The sequence below is a fragment of the Anopheles marshallii genome, chromosome X (genome assembly GCF_943734725.1).
Source record: "Anopheles marshallii chromosome X, idAnoMarsDA_429_01, whole genome shotgun sequence".
NCBI classification, from domain to species: Eukaryota; Metazoa; Arthropoda; class Insecta; order Diptera; family Culicidae; genus Anopheles; species Anopheles marshallii.
The window spans coordinates 3,757,873-3,775,177 of record NC_071325.1 but is presented as its reverse complement, the minus strand read 5'-3'; the positions used below and the strand labels follow the sequence as shown (position 1 = coordinate 3,775,177).

The 17,305-nt window shown below is 46.3% G+C and overlaps 6 protein-coding genes across 6 annotated transcripts; 3 read left to right on the top strand and 3 right to left on the bottom strand.

The window, feature by feature from the left end:
- The first annotated feature begins 678 nt into the window (after positions 1–678).
- LOC128714788 (mitotic spindle assembly checkpoint protein MAD2A-like) lies at positions 679–1,455 on the top strand. Its single transcript, XM_053809705.1, has 3 exons — positions 679–745; positions 817–963; positions 1,049–1,455. Exons 1-3 carry the CDS (start codon positions 679–681, stop codon positions 1,453–1,455), a joined length of 621 nt encoding a protein of 206 aa, XP_053665680.1.
- Positions 1,456–1,629: 174 nt separating this feature from the next.
- Positions 1,630–2,361, bottom strand: LOC128709272 (uncharacterized). The gene has a single exon (XM_053804263.1). The coding sequence runs from the start codon at positions 2,359–2,361 to the stop codon at positions 1,630–1,632; it is 732 nt and encodes a 243-aa protein (XP_053660238.1).
- Positions 2,362–2,469: 108 nt separating this feature from the next.
- Positions 2,470–2,730, bottom strand: LOC128713052 (SRA stem-loop-interacting RNA-binding protein, mitochondrial-like). Its single transcript, XM_053807918.1, has one exon. It carries the CDS (start codon positions 2,725–2,727, stop codon positions 2,470–2,472), a length of 258 nt encoding a protein of 85 aa, XP_053663893.1. The 5' UTR covers positions 2,728–2,730.
- A 759-nt stretch (positions 2,731–3,489) lies between these two features.
- Positions 3,490–7,240, top strand: LOC128714570 (PHD finger protein 14). Its single transcript, XM_053809480.1, has 5 exons — positions 3,490–6,414; positions 6,484–6,615; positions 6,691–6,917; positions 7,010–7,118; positions 7,226–7,240. The coding sequence occupies exons 1-5, from the start codon at positions 3,505–3,507 to the stop codon at positions 7,238–7,240; spliced, it is 3,393 nt and encodes a 1,130-aa protein (XP_053665455.1). The 5' UTR covers positions 3,490–3,504.
- Positions 7,241–9,205: 1,965 nt separating this feature from the next.
- Positions 9,206–11,958, top strand: LOC128714459 (paxillin). The gene is made up of 5 exons (XM_053809370.1): positions 9,206–9,231; positions 9,307–9,358; positions 10,446–10,661; positions 11,252–11,485; positions 11,875–11,958. Exons 1-5 carry the CDS (start codon positions 9,206–9,208, stop codon positions 11,956–11,958), a joined length of 612 nt encoding a protein of 203 aa, XP_053665345.1.
- Positions 11,959–13,490: 1,532 nt separating this feature from the next.
- LOC128714533 (carboxypeptidase M-like) lies at positions 13,491–15,726 on the bottom strand. Its single transcript, XM_053809411.1, has 4 exons — positions 14,925–15,726; positions 14,735–14,764; positions 14,032–14,597; positions 13,491–13,805 (listed from the first exon to the last, which is right to left on the bottom strand). Exons 1-4 carry the CDS (start codon positions 15,703–15,705, stop codon positions 13,491–13,493), a joined length of 1,692 nt encoding a protein of 563 aa, XP_053665386.1. The 5' UTR covers positions 15,706–15,726.
- Between the last annotated feature and the right edge of the window lie 1,579 nt (positions 15,727–17,305).

The window sequence follows — 17,305 nt, the reverse complement described above, 5'->3', positions numbered from 1 at the left end:
TTTTCCATAAGAAAGGGCATGAATCTGGCAACCTCATTACGTGCCCCAGCCTTCGTATCCTTCCAGTCTTAGCCAGCGTCAGTATGTCTACTCCGCCAAACACTTCAGCTAGCTCGTAGTGCATTCTCCTTCTGCACACGAATACCGCCAAAGTCCTTAGAACTCGAAAATAGCGTCTTCTGCCCGTATTGTTCACGACTTATGACCATAGTATGTATGTATGAATTGTAGGTTGTTGTTGAGCTCATAGTAAGCACGATTCTCTATAACAATGTTCCTCAAAGTTTCATTGCTTAAATAGTTGTTCGAAGGTACGATCGTACAATGTAATAAAATATTAACGCACTTCCTCACCCCGCATGTTGGGCTAAATGAATCAAATGAACATAATTTTTTCACTCTGGCAGGTATGATCGTTAGGGAGAGCGCGAAAGCTGAATTGGCTAGCTGGGAAGCATCGGTAACACGGCCGACAACGACATTCAAAAACAAGAAAAGTCGACATTCGACATATTTCTGAACGTTTGTCGACCACCGTTTGACAGTGCTTGTCAATATGAATTTTCATTCTTCGTAACAGCGTCACTGTAGTTCTAGCGGCCAAATCACTTGCTTTGGTTTACGAAATTTTGGTTACAATTTATGAAGTAATATTGCATTAAGTGAAAAAAGGGCGAAATGGCATCCGTACAAGATCATTACATCACGCTGGAAGGGAGTGCATCGATCATACACGAGTATTTGAGTGAGTAAGATGAAGGTAAACAACATGAACAAGCCTCGCTGATATTGTGGGGTTTGTAACAATTTTTACAGAATACAGTGTGCATTCGATCATCTTCCAACGAGGAGTCTATCCGTCTGGCGACTTTCTGCCCGAGAAATATAATGACGTACCAGTGATGGTTTCGCAGAACAGTAAAATTAGATCTTGCATCGATCATATAACGGGGGAAGTTAAAGGTAAGCCGTTAACTGGCAATAGATATAACACCATTTGTTTACACTGTTGGAGCTACTTACGATATTTTAATGTATTGTCTTTTAGAATTGATAATGAAGAAGTTGATATCCAAGATTACGGTTTGTATCATTACGTTGGACAAAGCCGAAATAATAGAACGGTGGGATTTTAACATTAAACCGCAATACGAGAACGAAGAGGTATCGGACAAACCACTGTCAAAGATACAATCGGAGATACGCGAAGTGATGAGACAAATCATTGCTACGGTTAGCTTCTTGCCCTGTCTCGAAGAGCGTTGCACCTTTGACATTATGCTCCATACAGCATCAAACATTTTCGAAGAGCAACCCAACATGGTCAGCGAATACTTGGAAGAGGATGCGGCAAGCATTGAGGTGAAGAATGCTCAAACGCTGCGGATTAAGCAGTTTGATACCGGTTTATATAAGGTCGAAACGGAAGTAACTTACCGCAAGGCTGATGCCTAAATACGCGTGCATGATAAAACGCCAAATGTATGTATCAAATAAATTCTCTTATGTATTAACCAAGTTAGTGTTGATTTTAAATACAATAAAATAGACGATACCCATAATTCTTCCCGGCAAGCAGAATTTTATATTGTGGTACGGAACATTCAGAAAAACGCAATCGGCATTTAATCACATGAGGCAAGCTTTTATTACTTGATTATAAGCAACGTCACTGCAAGTTTCTCCTTCTTCATCGCGAATGCTACGGTCTGCGCCGTGTTTAAGAAGTAGTTTGAGACATTCGATGTTGCCACAGCTGGATGCGTAGTGCAAAGCCGTTTGACCATCACCGCCTTGCAGATTGATATCAATTCCATCGATGGTGAGCAAGCTGGCGAGAATGTCTACATTCCCACGATCCGCAGCCCAGTGTATAGCGGCGAGTCCTTCATGGTCGAGTACGTTCACTGAAACCGTACTGTCCTCGTGCAGGATCATGTTGCGTACGCCATCCAAGTCATCCTCCTTGATACGATCGATCAGTGACTTGTTCGTCTCATCAGGTAAACTTTCCGACAAACGCTTCGGCCGGGAAACTGACACCCACGCCACATCGCTGGCGCTTTTTTCGCACCAGTTCGGTGCAAGCTCATCCATCAGCCGAACGTACTCCATTTTAGCTGCAATCGGATCGAGAGCTTTTACCTTATCCCAGGCGTACCATTTAGCCCGTGCCGCCATGCTATATATGGCGGGTTTTGGAATATTACACGGCCCAACGGTCGCCTGCTTGTACAACCCATAGAACTGTAACAACTGCTCCTGCTTAAAAAGATCCGTACTGTGCTCGAGAAATTTGCTAGCCTTTGTGAAGCTAGGGTCCAACGGGTCGTCCATTACCTCTTCAGTAACTTCTGCCATATCGAAGAGCCTTTTATGTCGCCCGTTGGAGCTAATAACACATATCCTAAAAACCTACTATAACTACGGATGCCCTAATTGGCTAACACTACGGACACCTGCAGCAAACTAATCCGTCTGCTGGAAAAAGATGGGCGTGTTGTCCAACACGTGCTTCTGGTTCCGTTCTAAGTTGTCCAGTGCGGTCTTTTTCTGAAATGCCACGAAACCGTACCCTTTCGATAACCCTGACTTCCGATCGAATACCACCTGGGCCCACGACACCTTGCCGAACTGGCTGAAATAATTACGCAACTCCCGGTGCCCCACGGTCCAAGCGATATTGCCGACGAAGATTTTTAGTGAACGGGCACTGGCACTAGACATACCGCCGGAGCTATTACCTGGTGTATGCGGATTACGCACAAACAAACAATGGGGATGAAAGGAAAGAGAATTCAAAGCCGTAAGAAAATAGGTATGCAACACGAATATAAGATATTGAGATAATAACTATATACCGACGTAACAACGGATGATTGGACGAAAATATTGCGATTATTGCGAACACGCTAAATGCTGCTTCCTTTGATCGTGTGTTTGCATATGGGAACCATGCAGGCAAGAAAACGGACGATAGAATGACATTTGTCATGTGTATACATTGCTGCAATACGTCAAAGCGGTACGTGTTGATTAGCACTGTTTGGATGATCAACGTCTTCCTGAAGATTGTATACCACTTTGTCGGAATGGATGGAATGAAAGCATAGTAAAACTGTGAACACGGTGGTTTTCGTGGTTGAATTAATAATTTGTTTGAATTTGGTTCTGGCCATTGTTCAAAAAAACATTTTATTGCTATTAATATCATACAAATAGAGAGTGTTCGCACGGGAATGAGTTTATAGATCATTAAACTAAACACTATAAACCCACGCCTCATCATTTGCCCGTATGCGCAACTGCGATGGTGTGCGTAGTGTAAAGAGCACTCATTCGGAATCGGCGTCCGTCCCCTGTGCACTGTTCCGGTTTGTGTTGCTTTTAAAGTTTTACTCACTTTTTACTTGTGTATCTCTTTTTCTTATGCCACCGGGCACATAAAACCCTCATTCTCACTTTGGTGTGTTTTCTTTATGAACCCTTTTGTCAGATAACATCATGAGGAACAGCATAAAGCGCAGACGGGCCAGCGGTCTCACTACTCAAACTTTGCTAGACTTTGATTTAGGCGAATCGTCATCGGATTCCGATTTCCGCATCGAGGATCATGATGACGAGAGTGATGATTGTTCACTAGGATCGAAGGACGACAACGACGATGGAGACGACGACGACGTCGACGAAGATGATGATGACGACGACGATGAAGATGATGATGACGACGACGACGATGATGAGGATGGTGATGAGGACGATCAGGATCATACCAATCAACCGCTGCAACGCATCAACTCACAGAATGGCGCAAATCGTAAACCCGCGGAACGCGACGGAAACGAATCCGGGAACGACGAGGAGGAGGAAGAAAATGCCATCGAGAGTGGAAGCGGCGAGGTTAAGGGAAAAATTGTTCCGATCGCGGTGCCGAAGGTAATGAGTGAAAAGGATGCTGCGATTCAGAAGCTGCTCATGAAATCGATCTGCTGTGCATGTCTAGGAGATCGAAGTGATGATCAGAATGAGATCGTCGAGTGTGATGGTTGCGGCGTGACGGTGCATGAAGGTTGCTACGGGGTAAGCGAATGTACCAGTATTAGCAGTACCATCTCGTCCTGTTCCACCGAACCGTGGTTCTGCGACGCGTGCAAGGCGGGTGTGGAAAACCCGGACTGTGAGCTCTGCCCTAACAGGGGTGGCATCTTCAAGGAGACGGATGTTGGCAAATGGGTACATCTGGTGTGTGCTCTGTACGTGCCGGGTGTTGCGTTCGGTGAGGTGGATCAGCTTTCCTCAGTGACACTGTTCGAGATGCCATATAACAAATGGGGCGCCAAGACGTGCAGTCTTTGCGAGGATGCTAGGCTAGCGCGTACTGGTGTTTGCATCGGTTGTGACGCGGGCATGTGTAAGACGTACTTCCACGTTACCTGTGCGCAATACTACGGTTTGCTGTCCGAAGCACACTCGGAAGAAGCGGATCAAGCCGATCCATTCTATGCACACTGTAAGATACACTCAGATAAATCGCTCATCAAACACCGGAAGCGCAATTACAACGCGATCAAGATGAAGGCAGTGCATCGGCAAATGGAAGAAGAGTCAAGAAAGAAACAGAAACCAACTCCGGAGCAGCTGCGTATCGAACGGAAGCTTACCAAGCACCGTAGGCGGTACGTGACGAATAAGGAGACCAAAAATCCGCCCTGGGTACCAACACAAAAAATGCCACGGTTGCTTATTACCAGTGCGACAGCGTGCAAGAAAATGCTGTACAAAGCCGAACTGATGGGGCTGGATATGGCTGCGATCGAATTCCAGGAGGCACAAATCGCTTCGCTGAGTGATGTGCGCAAGAAGTGGCACATTCCGCCAGCATTTAGCGTCGAATTCATCGGCTACTATCTGGACCGTGCGATTCGGCTGGTCGATATGAAGAAAAACCTCCAGGAGCAAATTGTCATGAACAAGCACCTGCTCGGGAAGCAGCAACAGCTGCGCATCAAGTACGATCGAAGCGTGACAAAGAACCAAGAAGCGCTGAAAACGAACGAACTGTACAAAGAGAGCATAGCGAAGATTTACGAGCATCTTAATGCGTTGTGCCCGAACAAACCGCTCGTACCGGTGGATCAAGTCGGAAAACCGCCGGTCGCTGGTGCGCCTCCGTACGTCAAGACGCATCAGAACGTGGTGATCAACACGTCGTTAAGCGTGACACCGCCCGCCCGTACGATGTCGGTACCAACGGCGGCAGCATTGAAGATGGGTGTCGGCTTTCCGCTGCAGAATCTCATGGTACCGGGCAAAAGGGACGATACCGGGCGCATCCTCAGCACACAGTGCAAACAGAACAGCGAGGAGCTGTTGAATGAGTGTGGCATCTGCAAGCGTTGCAACGATCAGCATTTGCTGGCAAAGTGCGATACCTGCCACCTGCACTACCATCTTGGCTGCCTGAATCCACCGCTAACACGGCACCCGAAAAAGTCCAAACTGTACGGATGGCAGTGCTCCGAATGTGACAAATCGGACGATTCCAATCCGGAAAGCATCATCATACCGAAGATGCCACGGAAATCACGCACCCGGTATTCAAAGGATGGTACGATTGTGCCGTACGATTATTCCTACTCCGAACAACTTCCGGCATCACAGACAGAGGGAGCTGGAAGCAGTGCCCGAAAAACGATCAAAAGTGTTGCCACGATGGAGGTTGGTGCCGGTCTAGCAGATATAAAGCAGGAACCGAACCGACAACTGGCGGCAGTGGAAAGTACAAACGAGGTGGAAACGCTTGTAAAAACACCCGGAAAGCGTGGTCGGAAGAAGAAATCGATGGACACAGCGATACCGAGTGCTGCTGTTCCGGCACGGTTACTGGTCGCTTTAACGAACGATTTCAAGAAAAACGATCTCAAATTATCCAGTGCTAAAGAGGAGCAGAGCGACGAACAAAGCAGCAAGTATTCCTTGCTCGATTCTACCCTTTCCGAGCTGGACACGTCCGATGAGCAGCGACAGCACGTTGCCACCTTGGAACAGGTAGAATCTACAACCACACAGGGACCGCAGCACAAAACGGAACCTGTCGAAGGTAGCTTAACGATCGCGAATGCCGTACTGCCTATGGTAGGTTCATCGGAAGCAGTAGCAGCAACCGGACTAGGAACGGAATCATTATCAACCATGACGATGGAATCTGGATCATTCTCGACGACGCATCACAAGCACAGCAAACGTAGGAAGGAAAAGCATCGTAACCGATCACCGAACATGGAGCGCATTATTTCCAAGGACCACAAGCGCAAACGAAAACGAAAGAACCATGCCTACGAAACAGTCGACCATACAGATCTTGATTACCCGGTGCCGGAGTACGGTGACAGCCGGCCACGCATCAAAATAAAGGTATGGTACATAACAATATTTACCGTATGAGAACAGGAAATTGTAGCACGCTGCCTTGTAATTTTGTAGATAAAATCCGTACTGGACGGTTCGAACAGGCACACGACACAAATATTTTACGTCCGCACCGAACAAACGGAAGAATCATCATCGGCTTTACCACAGCTCATATCTGGTGCTGCGGATAGTTCGTCGCAGGCGGTAAGATTAGTGTGTTGTTAATTTTAAATTTCGAATAATAAATAATTATGTTAATGTTATATTTTTTCTTGCTAGAACCAGCTAATGGTACAGATGAACCAAATGTTGCCTGTACCGCAACCGGCCCAATTTAACGGAACCGATCAAACCACTCAGGGACGGGCTCGTATCAAGCGGGATGTTGGCAGCCGTTTGAATGCGTCCAGCACCACCAGCATCGGCTCTTCGGTAGGAAGTAGCGCAAACGATGAATGCATCTGTGACGTTTGCCAGGGTGCGGGTACCTCAGCTAACATAGTACAGTATGTATCAGTAATCGTATAGGCATACACTTATATCCGAGAGATTTAGCATTTTTATAACATTCCCAATTTTTCTGTATTTGCTAATTTAGGTGCGATGAATGCCAAAAAAATTATCACTTCGGATGCTTGGAACCACCGCTAAAAAAGACACCGAAACGACGAGGTTATTCATGGCATTGTGCAGATTGCGATCCAACGGTAAGTGTTTGCATGTGCATATCTATATGGAATGTAACACAAACACAGCGGATGTGTTTATTTATATGCTTGTACTAATTAAACTTCACGGTTTTCTCTGCTCACAGGATATAGAAAGCTGAACGTCGTTTCGCAACGTCTTCTTATTGCGATTGCTCATTGTCATTTACTATTAATTTAATTACTTTTTTTTTTGTTTATTTTAGATTAGTTTTGCTAGGTACTTTTTGTAGGATTATTGAACTTTGCATTGTATAGAATCATTACTTCCCATCCCATCCGGGTCGTTTTTCCCACGTGGGAGTTTTTCATTGCCACACATATGAAATTAATATTGTTTGGATTGAAGTCAGACAGGATTTTTTTTTCTTTCAGCTGTTCATAATTCTTCATCATTTATTATTATCTAAAGTGTGTGTTTTTTTTTCTAGGATTATTAGGTTGGAATTGTTTAGGACCATTACTTACTACATGTTACATGTATATACTATGGCCGGATGTACATAGTACCCACCATCTAACGTGACACACAACAAAAAACAATATTTTGTCTCGTTTTACATGCTTTACAGTATGAAGCTATTGCTCATTACTAAGCTTTTTTTTATTAGAATTATTAGTTTGGAATTGTATAGGATCATTACTTTGCTCTGGCCGGATGTCAGTTTTTAACACGACACGGTTTCGGTAACAAATCCCATCCGGATCTGCGGATCTTCGGCGAATCTATATCAGTCCATTTTCCTCACGAAATGGAACGAAATTTTTGTAGATACAATTGGGTCGTCATGCGCTTCAAGAGCTGCTTAAGAGATTGACCGTCCCACCCACAACGGAACATCTTAATCGGCTCTGGGCTCATATATGTCACAGATAGTCATAATACAGTGATAGCATCGCCAGTTTCTTACATTGCCAGAACCTGGTACCAAATCCAAAAACTGATTAACCGGGATTCGCGTCAAGTAGAAGAAAAAGCAACAGGATGTGAATCAGGAATGGCAGGCCCAGAAGCCCCAACTAAAAATGTAAAGCAAAATGGTAATATTTTTTTCCCTAATAACTCGATATAAGACATTAAGCTTCGCACTCTCACGCACACTGCTAACAAAGTGATCAAGACGTTATTTTTTTTTAATTAATTATCAGATCTCAGCCAAAAGCTGATCCGGCGCTCCGCTAACCAACGTGTTTAAAAAAAAAGCCTTCGAGTCGCGAGTTTTTTGGGTTTGGTAAAAACTATCTCAACGAAAAACCAGCTTTTATTTTGAACCATATTATATATTTTTAGTAGTGTAATTATTAGACATGTAAGTTCAAATTGTCAACATGAGCAAATAGTATAGTAACACACCCCATCACAGAAACGTTGTATAACCAAATAGGCAGATGAAGAAGTTTACAGTGTAGTACTATGCGAAATAAATGTCTATCAGTCGAATTCAAACGATGAGCATTGAGATTGTTTAACACATTTTTAGGTTATTCTTAGTTTCTTAGTTTAGTAATAGTTTGCTCGGCATGGTAACGGCACCGTTTTGCATAATATTTATCACCATCGTACCAAGTGCACCATGTGGATATCAAGTAAGCACGTGTCCTAAGCTATACCAGAGATCGGCAACATTTTTCAAGAAGAATGCTAAATTGAAAACATCTGTCGCATTTGGTGGATAAATCTACCAAAGGTACGCTACAAGATCTAAACAAAAAAAAAACTATAGCCGTAGGAAGGTAGGAAACCGTGCCGAGACTCTGTCGACCCCTGATGCTATATTCTACGGCGAAGCAACCACGTGTACGTCATCTATTTTGAGATTTATATAAACGGCCGCATTAGGTGGTAATTATAACGCGTTGTGTGTGTCACCACGGAAGAGTGGAAATATACCGTTTCGTAGCGAACGGTCAGCGGGGTTATATGCACCAGGGCCATAGGTAACGATTCAGAACGGGGGCATAGGTGTCCTCGGGATGAAAGCAATGAACACACAGCTGTAAACGGTCCCCCGGTTCCTAGGGCGAGTAGAGCAGGAAAAGCAAAACGATTTGCACACGTATCATCCATTAAGCGGTGTGACACCCACATGGCGGATATATATTCGAATCGAAGGTATTTTTTGTTTGCTTACGAACCGCTTAAAGAATGTGCGATCGTGCTAATAATTTGTTTTACTTCCTTTTCCAGATGTGGCACACTGTGGTACCGGCGTCCGTATCCACCACACTGCAGAAACATCGTAATGGAGCGTGAACAAAATGGGGACTGTCAAGCCACTCGCTCATTCTCTCTCTCTCTCTCTTTATCATAGATCGCCGTAAGTTGCAGATGATCGTAGCCAGCTGCGTAATAAAGAATGGTCGTATACTGCATTGCTGTTCCGTTCCTGCAGCTGGTATCGTATGCGCTTGTAGGGTGTGTACGTGATGCTTGAACCGCTCACAATGCACGAACGGTCGCCGAGCCAAACACTCCCACACACATCCACGGCCGACGTGTGAAATGAATTCGCGCGCGCAAAACTGCGCTAACCGGCCGTTGTGCGCCACTCCGTACCTGCTAGTGTCGTGTGCACGTGGTGCGTTACCGTGTTATTGTTTTTTTTTCTTTTCTTCGTGGGTGTTACTTTTCCCTTGCAGTGGACCAAGTCCGTTTGGGTTGGCTCTAGTCGTCGACCGGTGGTCACAGACCAGTTGCAGTCAGATCTCCGTGTGAAGTGGTTAAAATTTCGGCACAAGTTCAACTGACCCCAGCAATAAGCAAGGGTGGTGAAATATTTGGAAGTGTTTTTGCTTACCAATATTTACAAACTCGTAGTCAGTTAGACGCGTCGTGATTGGTTTGCACTTTTCGAGACAAAACCAGTGCCCACCGTTTATCCAGTGCAGCAATGGTGCGTTTATGTGCATGTGATGCAACGATAGTTCTTTAAGATATTAATGCGCAACGGTACAGGAGATTGTACTCCCAATTTATCAACACATCAATCAAATCATGCTGAGTTGCAATCAAACCAAATTCCAAACCGCTATTCATTTTCTTTACATTTCTGAATGATTAATGATTGGAAAGTTAAGAGATCTGCTAGCTTAAAGTCTTAACCACTCAGAAATACCTTAGATGTTTCATTCTTGAATTCTAACATCAACAAAATGACAAGGCAATATTTAGAATTGTGGAGATTCTTTATTGGTGCTTCTTGGGAAATAAGAAATTTCCAATTAATATCAATAAAGCTTAAAATACACGGCCGAAAGTGTCTTCCTACTTCTCCAAACTTCTTCCCTGTTAATGGATATACTCTCAAAGGCTCGTTTCCATTTCAGGCCGCCATCTGTTTTGGTTGCAAGGAAGAAATTAAGGATAAGATGCTGGAAGCGCTGGACAAAAGCTGGCATCCGGAGCATTTCGCGTGCAAGGAGTGCAAGAAGCGCATCGCCGAAAATAAATTCCACGAAAGCGAAGGGCTACCGGTGTGCTCCAAGTGCTTCGAGTCTAAGGTACAGGCGATCTGTGCCGCCTGCCGCAAACTGGTGACCGAGGTACGTAACGTTACGCACACAAGCAGGGTGACTCTAAACTTCCTGATTTAGAGTGCGGGCATCATCGTGGCTGGAATAGCAGTTGCGCACCGTGCCACTGTTGATTTCACCAGTTGCACACGGTTACATTCCCCATACGAGTTTAACTGCTTGGAGATTGCTAGAGGAGTAGGGGTTAGGCATGTTATTTTTAGCGTGGATAAAGCGTAATAACGTTCCGAAGTCTGAAGGAATAAACAAACTGCCAGATCTGGACGGATGCTGTAGGAGGAAAGGGCAGGCTTAGAAATGGCTGGAATGTCTGGGGTAATAACATGCAGTTTTGGCAACGTACTTCATCACATGGTGTGTACACATTCCAACGAATGTGTAATTCCATTAAGCAAGAATCTAAAACACGTCCTACTAAAATGGGACAAATCTTTCCGATGAGCTAACATCATCCAACGTTAGTTATTAGTGTTGGGCCAGCTTGTCCGTCGCGTACATCCCCAATTCCCCTTTTTTTAAATTCGATCCTGATAACTCTTCACAAAAGATTTCTTTAAACACAACACTATAAGACACTTTGTTCACCCGCGTTACTCCAGAAAGTGGTGAAGGCTATGGGCAAAACGTGGCATCTGGAGCACTTCATCTGTGGTGGACCCTGCAAGCAACAGCTCTCGGGCAAGACGTTCTTCGAGCGCAACGGCAAACCGTACTGTACCGCTGACTACGAACGTCTGTACGCACCGAAGTGTGGTGGCTGCAAGAAACCAATCGCCGAGAAAGCCCTGTCCGCACTGGAAAGCAAATGGCATAAGGAATGTTTCAAGTGCAAGGTAAGCCGTGCCTGAACAGGTGCACCGTGAGTTTGGCCATTTTCACAATCATACGGTTCTTACAACCCAAAAAAAAACAAGCATTATAAATATTAATTTTGTGGGTGAGGGGGAAAAAAAACCACACAAAAAATTGCGTGTAACGGTTCGTGCGACGTTCGATATAAAGTTCTATTTATAATCGTAAGAAGATTTATGTCGCTTGATGCTTTAAATAGCTTTGGACGCCATTCGGACATGGACTGTACCAAAATATAAAACCCGTTTCTCCAAAGCCGCACGAAAAGAACGACGTTTGCACAACAAAGATAGTGAAAGTTTACTGTCTCACTTTAATTTCAAGACTAATCAATAACGCTCTTCTTTCTACCGCTTTCAACCCATTCCAGCTCTGCAAGGAACCGATCGGTGTGGATGCCAAATTCCGGGCCGACAAGGAAAAGCAACCGATCTGTGAGAAGTGTGGCGTGTAAAACTGCACACGACGCCCAAGTATGTTTTTGTTACCCTCCAGCACAGCAGCAGGTTGACCCGGTTTGTCTTGCCTATGGTTTCGATGTTAAATATATCGCGTGTTGTTTAGCGATTACTTATCCCGTAACTGGTGCCAGCCGGTATCACACACATGATGGTTACTGTTTTGAGTATTTCGGAAGATGCGGCCAGCCCGCCGAAGCCTAGTCAGCATCGTTTAAGTATTATGATGTGTGGTTGGTGTGTGTGTTTTGTTGTTCGTTCATGTACATATTAAAGTGTCCATCATATCACATGACTCACCGTTTAATGCAAACACCCATCAAACAGGTGCACCTAGCCGTTCGGTGCACACCTTTTAAACTCCGATCCCTCATATCTTACACATACGCACGCGTTGCTATTAAATAAATAGATAATTTATTGTTGCATCTTGCAGACAGAACATTGTACCATGTTTCACATTCTTTCATACCCTCCCTGCCTATCGCCGTTACGTACCATTATTCCCTTTCTTTCTTCGATTGAATTGCTTGCATTCGGCACATTGCGTGCTTTAGCGCAACGAGCACTTGCTGCGGATAATAAAACAACAACAGGACGCAGACAGATTAAGGACGGCAAGGGGCCTTACAGAGGACAAAAGGGGGGAGATCGCCACACTGGTTGATTGAACTCCTTCACACTCGGCACCGCATCGGTTCGCATAGGTTAGCCGAAGATGTTATTGACTAAGCTGTTGAAACCGCTGCTAAGCGTCGAAAGAATACCTTCGTCCGAACCGGCACCTTGCGACGGTGCCGAAGGTATCTGCTGCTGCGGGCGGTACTGCGTTGAAGCGGCCGGTCGATAGTGTTGCGATCCATCATTGCGCTGTGTTGCAAAGGGAAGATACGGCGACGATTAATCGTGATCGAACAGAGTGTTAAGCGGAGAAACCACAAGACAAGGGAAAATAGACAGTGGATATTGGAAGTTAAACCAGAACACCAAGTATATGTACAAGTTTCATTTGTATGTCAATCCTCCTTCATCAAAGCCGTTCAGACGTAGAGGCATTCCAACGATGATCACTGCGACGGTGCCGAAGGTTAAATCCGAAACATTTGGTCAAACACCTCCACAACAGGAACTTCGTTTTGTGTAACACGTTTAGGCAATACGTTGTAATAACAATGGAAAACGTTAAGTTCATTCAAAGATAAGTTTCCGTCAAATGCCCATCGGCTTCGACATATATGGGTGCGTGTGTGTTTTTAAATTTTAAATAACGCTAACCGATCTTTTCCACACAACACATTAACAAACGCTTACACTCTACGTTGTGCAACATGGCGACGCGCTAGAAACGTAATGGTGAGCCGAACACCGTGGTACTACCTGTACCAACTAACCTAGATTATAACTACAGGTAAAGTTTGTTCAGACCGTTCCCATATTTCCCCGCTTATCTATGTACAAAACCGCCTGTATTCACTGTTCCCGATCGTTTCACACGCATAAAAGGGACGAAGCTTCCGGCTCAGGTGGCTCAGGAGGTGAAAATGAGCCGATCACGATTAGCGGTATTCGGCCCGTACGCACTGTTGGCAATGGACGTGGTGGAGGTTATCGGACGGTCGTACGGAGCGCTGTATTCTGCATCCTTTACAGTGGAAGAGAAAGACCCAGTAGTAGTGGCAGCAGTAGAAGTGGTAGTAATAGAATTAGTGTTAGTAGTGGTAGAAACAGTAGTAGTGGATGATGCTGTGGCTGCGGTGGACGTTGCCACCTTTGTACGAGCGCTATTCATCCGTGGCCGTTTGTTAGTAGATGCGTGTTGCTTTGCAAGCGTGTGCGTTGTACGCTGTTAATGAGATAGTAAGGTAAGGGAACAAAAACCACAAAATGCTATAGTTGTTAGTTCGTTGCAAGCCTCGGTCTGGTAAGGTTCGATTACATCTGCTTCAACAATAACCAAAAAACTTTTCTCTGCATGCAGGAAGAACTACTGGTTTTTTTTTTTGCTATCACAACTACTAAGCGAGATGATAAAAATGACTACACCCACAGAGTAAACAATTTTAACGCACCTTTGACGGCTGTAGCGTCACGTTAAGCAGCGTCGGATGTTGCTCCACAATCATGAAGTCGACATCCTTCGGTACGAATCCGTCCGCGTACACCTCCAGCTTATACACACCCGGCAACATAATGCGCCAGAACTCACCGTACTTGGTGGTGGTGAACCCGATGTCACGTCCCTTTATCTTGAGTTGGGCCCGCTCGACCGGATTGCCGGTCGGGTCCATAATGAAACCCTGCACGCCCCGGTGCGCCTCGGCCAGGAACTTGATCAACGACATCTGATTGTCGTCCCAGTATTTGCGCAGCTCGAACGCAGGCGGAAACTTGCAGCATGACACCTCGAGCGTTACCTCCATGCAGCCGTGCCAGACGTAGTTGAAGTCCTGCATGCCACCGGTGAGCGGGTACCAGGCTGCCCCATTGGTGATACCATTTTCGAACGAGGGCGATGCAGTTTTGCAGGCGACACCGCGCGACATCTTGCCGTGATTGTTCGCGTACGTTAGCGACAGGTGCTTGAACACGTCGTCGTCCGGTGTCAACGACGGTTGCGACTGGTAGCTGTGGAAGACTGAGCTTAACGGGAGTCATGTAGATGAAAGAGCAGAGAAGAAAATTAGAATATCCGCTGTTTTGTTGATTTGCTGTAATTTTTGTTTGCGCCACACGGTACAACTACGAAAACCCATCCAGCCCGCGTTAGCTCACCGGCGCATGTAGACGAAGATCGACAGATTTCTGTGTTACGGGGAATGTTAGTATAGGTAGCAAACCATCCGGAAGGTGCATGTTTTTTTTTTTTGAAAAAGAAATGCCTTGTTAGCAGTTGTCAGTGTAGGGCTAAGCATCCGATGGAAGAACAAGCGACTGATAGGGAAACGTTAGCAAGGATACCTACTAGCATTCGGTGTATTGTCATACGGGTAGCTCACGACGAGCGCTCCACCGTGCAGCGAGCCACTCAGCACAAACTGTATTTTCGAGATCCAGTCCTTTACCGCCTCCGTTTCCGGCTGGGAGCGCTTGTTGTTCTGCTTGAAGTAGTCCGGGAAGTTACGGTTAAGGTCGAACCCACGGGAATTGTACCGACCCTGGCCGCCGTCACATGTGCCCTCCTTCGATGCGGCATACCCGTCCGGGTTGAGCGAAGGCAGAATGTGGATGCGCGTATTGTCCAGCAGCCACTTGATGTACGGATCAGACCCATAACTCGACACGAGGTACTGGATCAGATGGAGTAGCAGCTCCCGACCAACCGCCTCATTGCCGTGTATATTACCGATGTACTTGACGTCCGGTTTGCCGAGCATGTGCTCATACGGTGAGGCCGACACAACCAGCACCCACAGATCGCGTCCCTGCGCCGACTTCCCAATCGAGTACAGTGCCGTCAGGTTCGGATAACGGGCGGTAGTCGAACGCAGATAACGTGTCATCTCCTCATGATTATGGTAGACGAAGTCAAGCGCCCCAGCGTCCAGCCGGTACGCACGCGGATCCTGCACGACGGACAGATTGTCGAAGGTGTACAGGTGACCATCGTTGCCGGCACCACGGTCCAGCGCGAACAGGGCCGGATCACTGCTCGGTTCGAAGTTGCGCTGCTCGGCCGTGTCGGCCAAGGCAGGCACCGCGATGCACCAAGCCACGAGCAGTGCTGCCAAACAGACGGGCCGCATTGTAACCGATTTGGTGGGATGCTTCAAACCCCAAGATTCTACGTGACGAGTTGCGATTTCTGCCAGTACACATCCCAGATTGTACGTTAAACATGGAAGAGACAAAATGTGTTAGGATAAGAATGAAATGCAATTTAGTTAGTGTAGCGCCACAATTAAACAATCGCACATATGTGTTCCAATCCGAGGTCCCAAGGTTTTTAATTGTACTTTAAGCTCCATCACTACTAATGTACGATAGACACAAGCCGTATAAAAAAAAACAAACGCACTTCTGAGCTAAAACACGTTACGGTACAGCAAACCGATTGATATGCCTGACATGGTACTACTAGCCCAATCCTACCCCTGAACGTGACGCACGCCTTCCTGTACGTGCGGATGTACCAAACAGAAAGAAGCGACTTGCCTATATTCAAATAATAACATAGCGTCCAAACCCAACTATGCCAGACCTGGTCTACCTCGGCCCGAACCGCTCTATTATAATCGGCCTCATTTTCTGCCGCAACGATCAAGACTACGGGGATGTCCGCGGCGTAAATCGCCGCTAAAGGATAAAAGGAGGACACATGACTGTCCGCAGCAGCGCACGCAGGGCAAGATACTGTTACACGCAGCAGTTTGAACTCGTTCCATCCAGCAAACGGCAACCGATACGGAAGGTTGTGGAAGTTGGGAAGATAAGACGGGCACGCGACGACTTGCACGCGGGCTAACGGGTTTTCCCTTGATTCTGATGGGGTCCTCTATGGGCCGGGTGCGGATGAAGGTGCGTGTGGGTGCACCAACGGGTGCTTCAAGACAAGATTCAACGGCGAGAAAGGGGTGAGAAGCGTTGGGTGAGTTGGGGGAAGCAAAAGTCAACAGCATAACTGTTGTTTGTGGAGCTTTTCTTCACTGCCTTTTTCTTTTTCTGCTATTCGCACCCAAACCTCCGCATCTCCACCTACCCCTGTGACCCATTACAGAGGGTACGAGAGAGAAAGAGAGTAGGGGGTGAAGGGTGGGTGGGGGCTGGAGAAAAAAGGGCAATTTGGCACGCATTTCATTCACCTGAACCAGCGCGGGACGGGAAACCATGTGAATCACAACACCTTGAGCACATCACAGACAAACAGGTCGCTCCCAAAGAAGCGCTGGAATGTATGCACCTTCCCTTCTCCCGCCCTCACACCACCTCACAGAACCCTCCCCCTAGTGAGTTCATCACGGTTGGGGGGGGCGTTACTGGTTTCCGCACCCGCAAAGCTCACGCCTCTCCATCGTCGCTGCGTGTCTACCTTTCACTCCGACAAGGCATTGAAGGCGGTTGAGTCTGTATGCGTTTTGATTGAAGAAGTATCATCTGACTTGTCGTGTCGGTGTTGTTTGGTTTGTGGGGTTTTCACTGTTTAGCGAGCCGGAACCGCAGGAACCTGTTTCTCTTATTGCTCCCAGCCCGGACCGTGCTCTCTAATGCCGTCACTAAAGTCTGCTATCTTCTGCTTCTCTTGCCTTTTATGTTGGAAACGCTTGCCGAGATGTCGAGGTCTCGGTTAAGGTCAAGACTATCGCATCAGCATGGTTAAAGGTCGGAAGAGTAATCAACAAAAGTCGC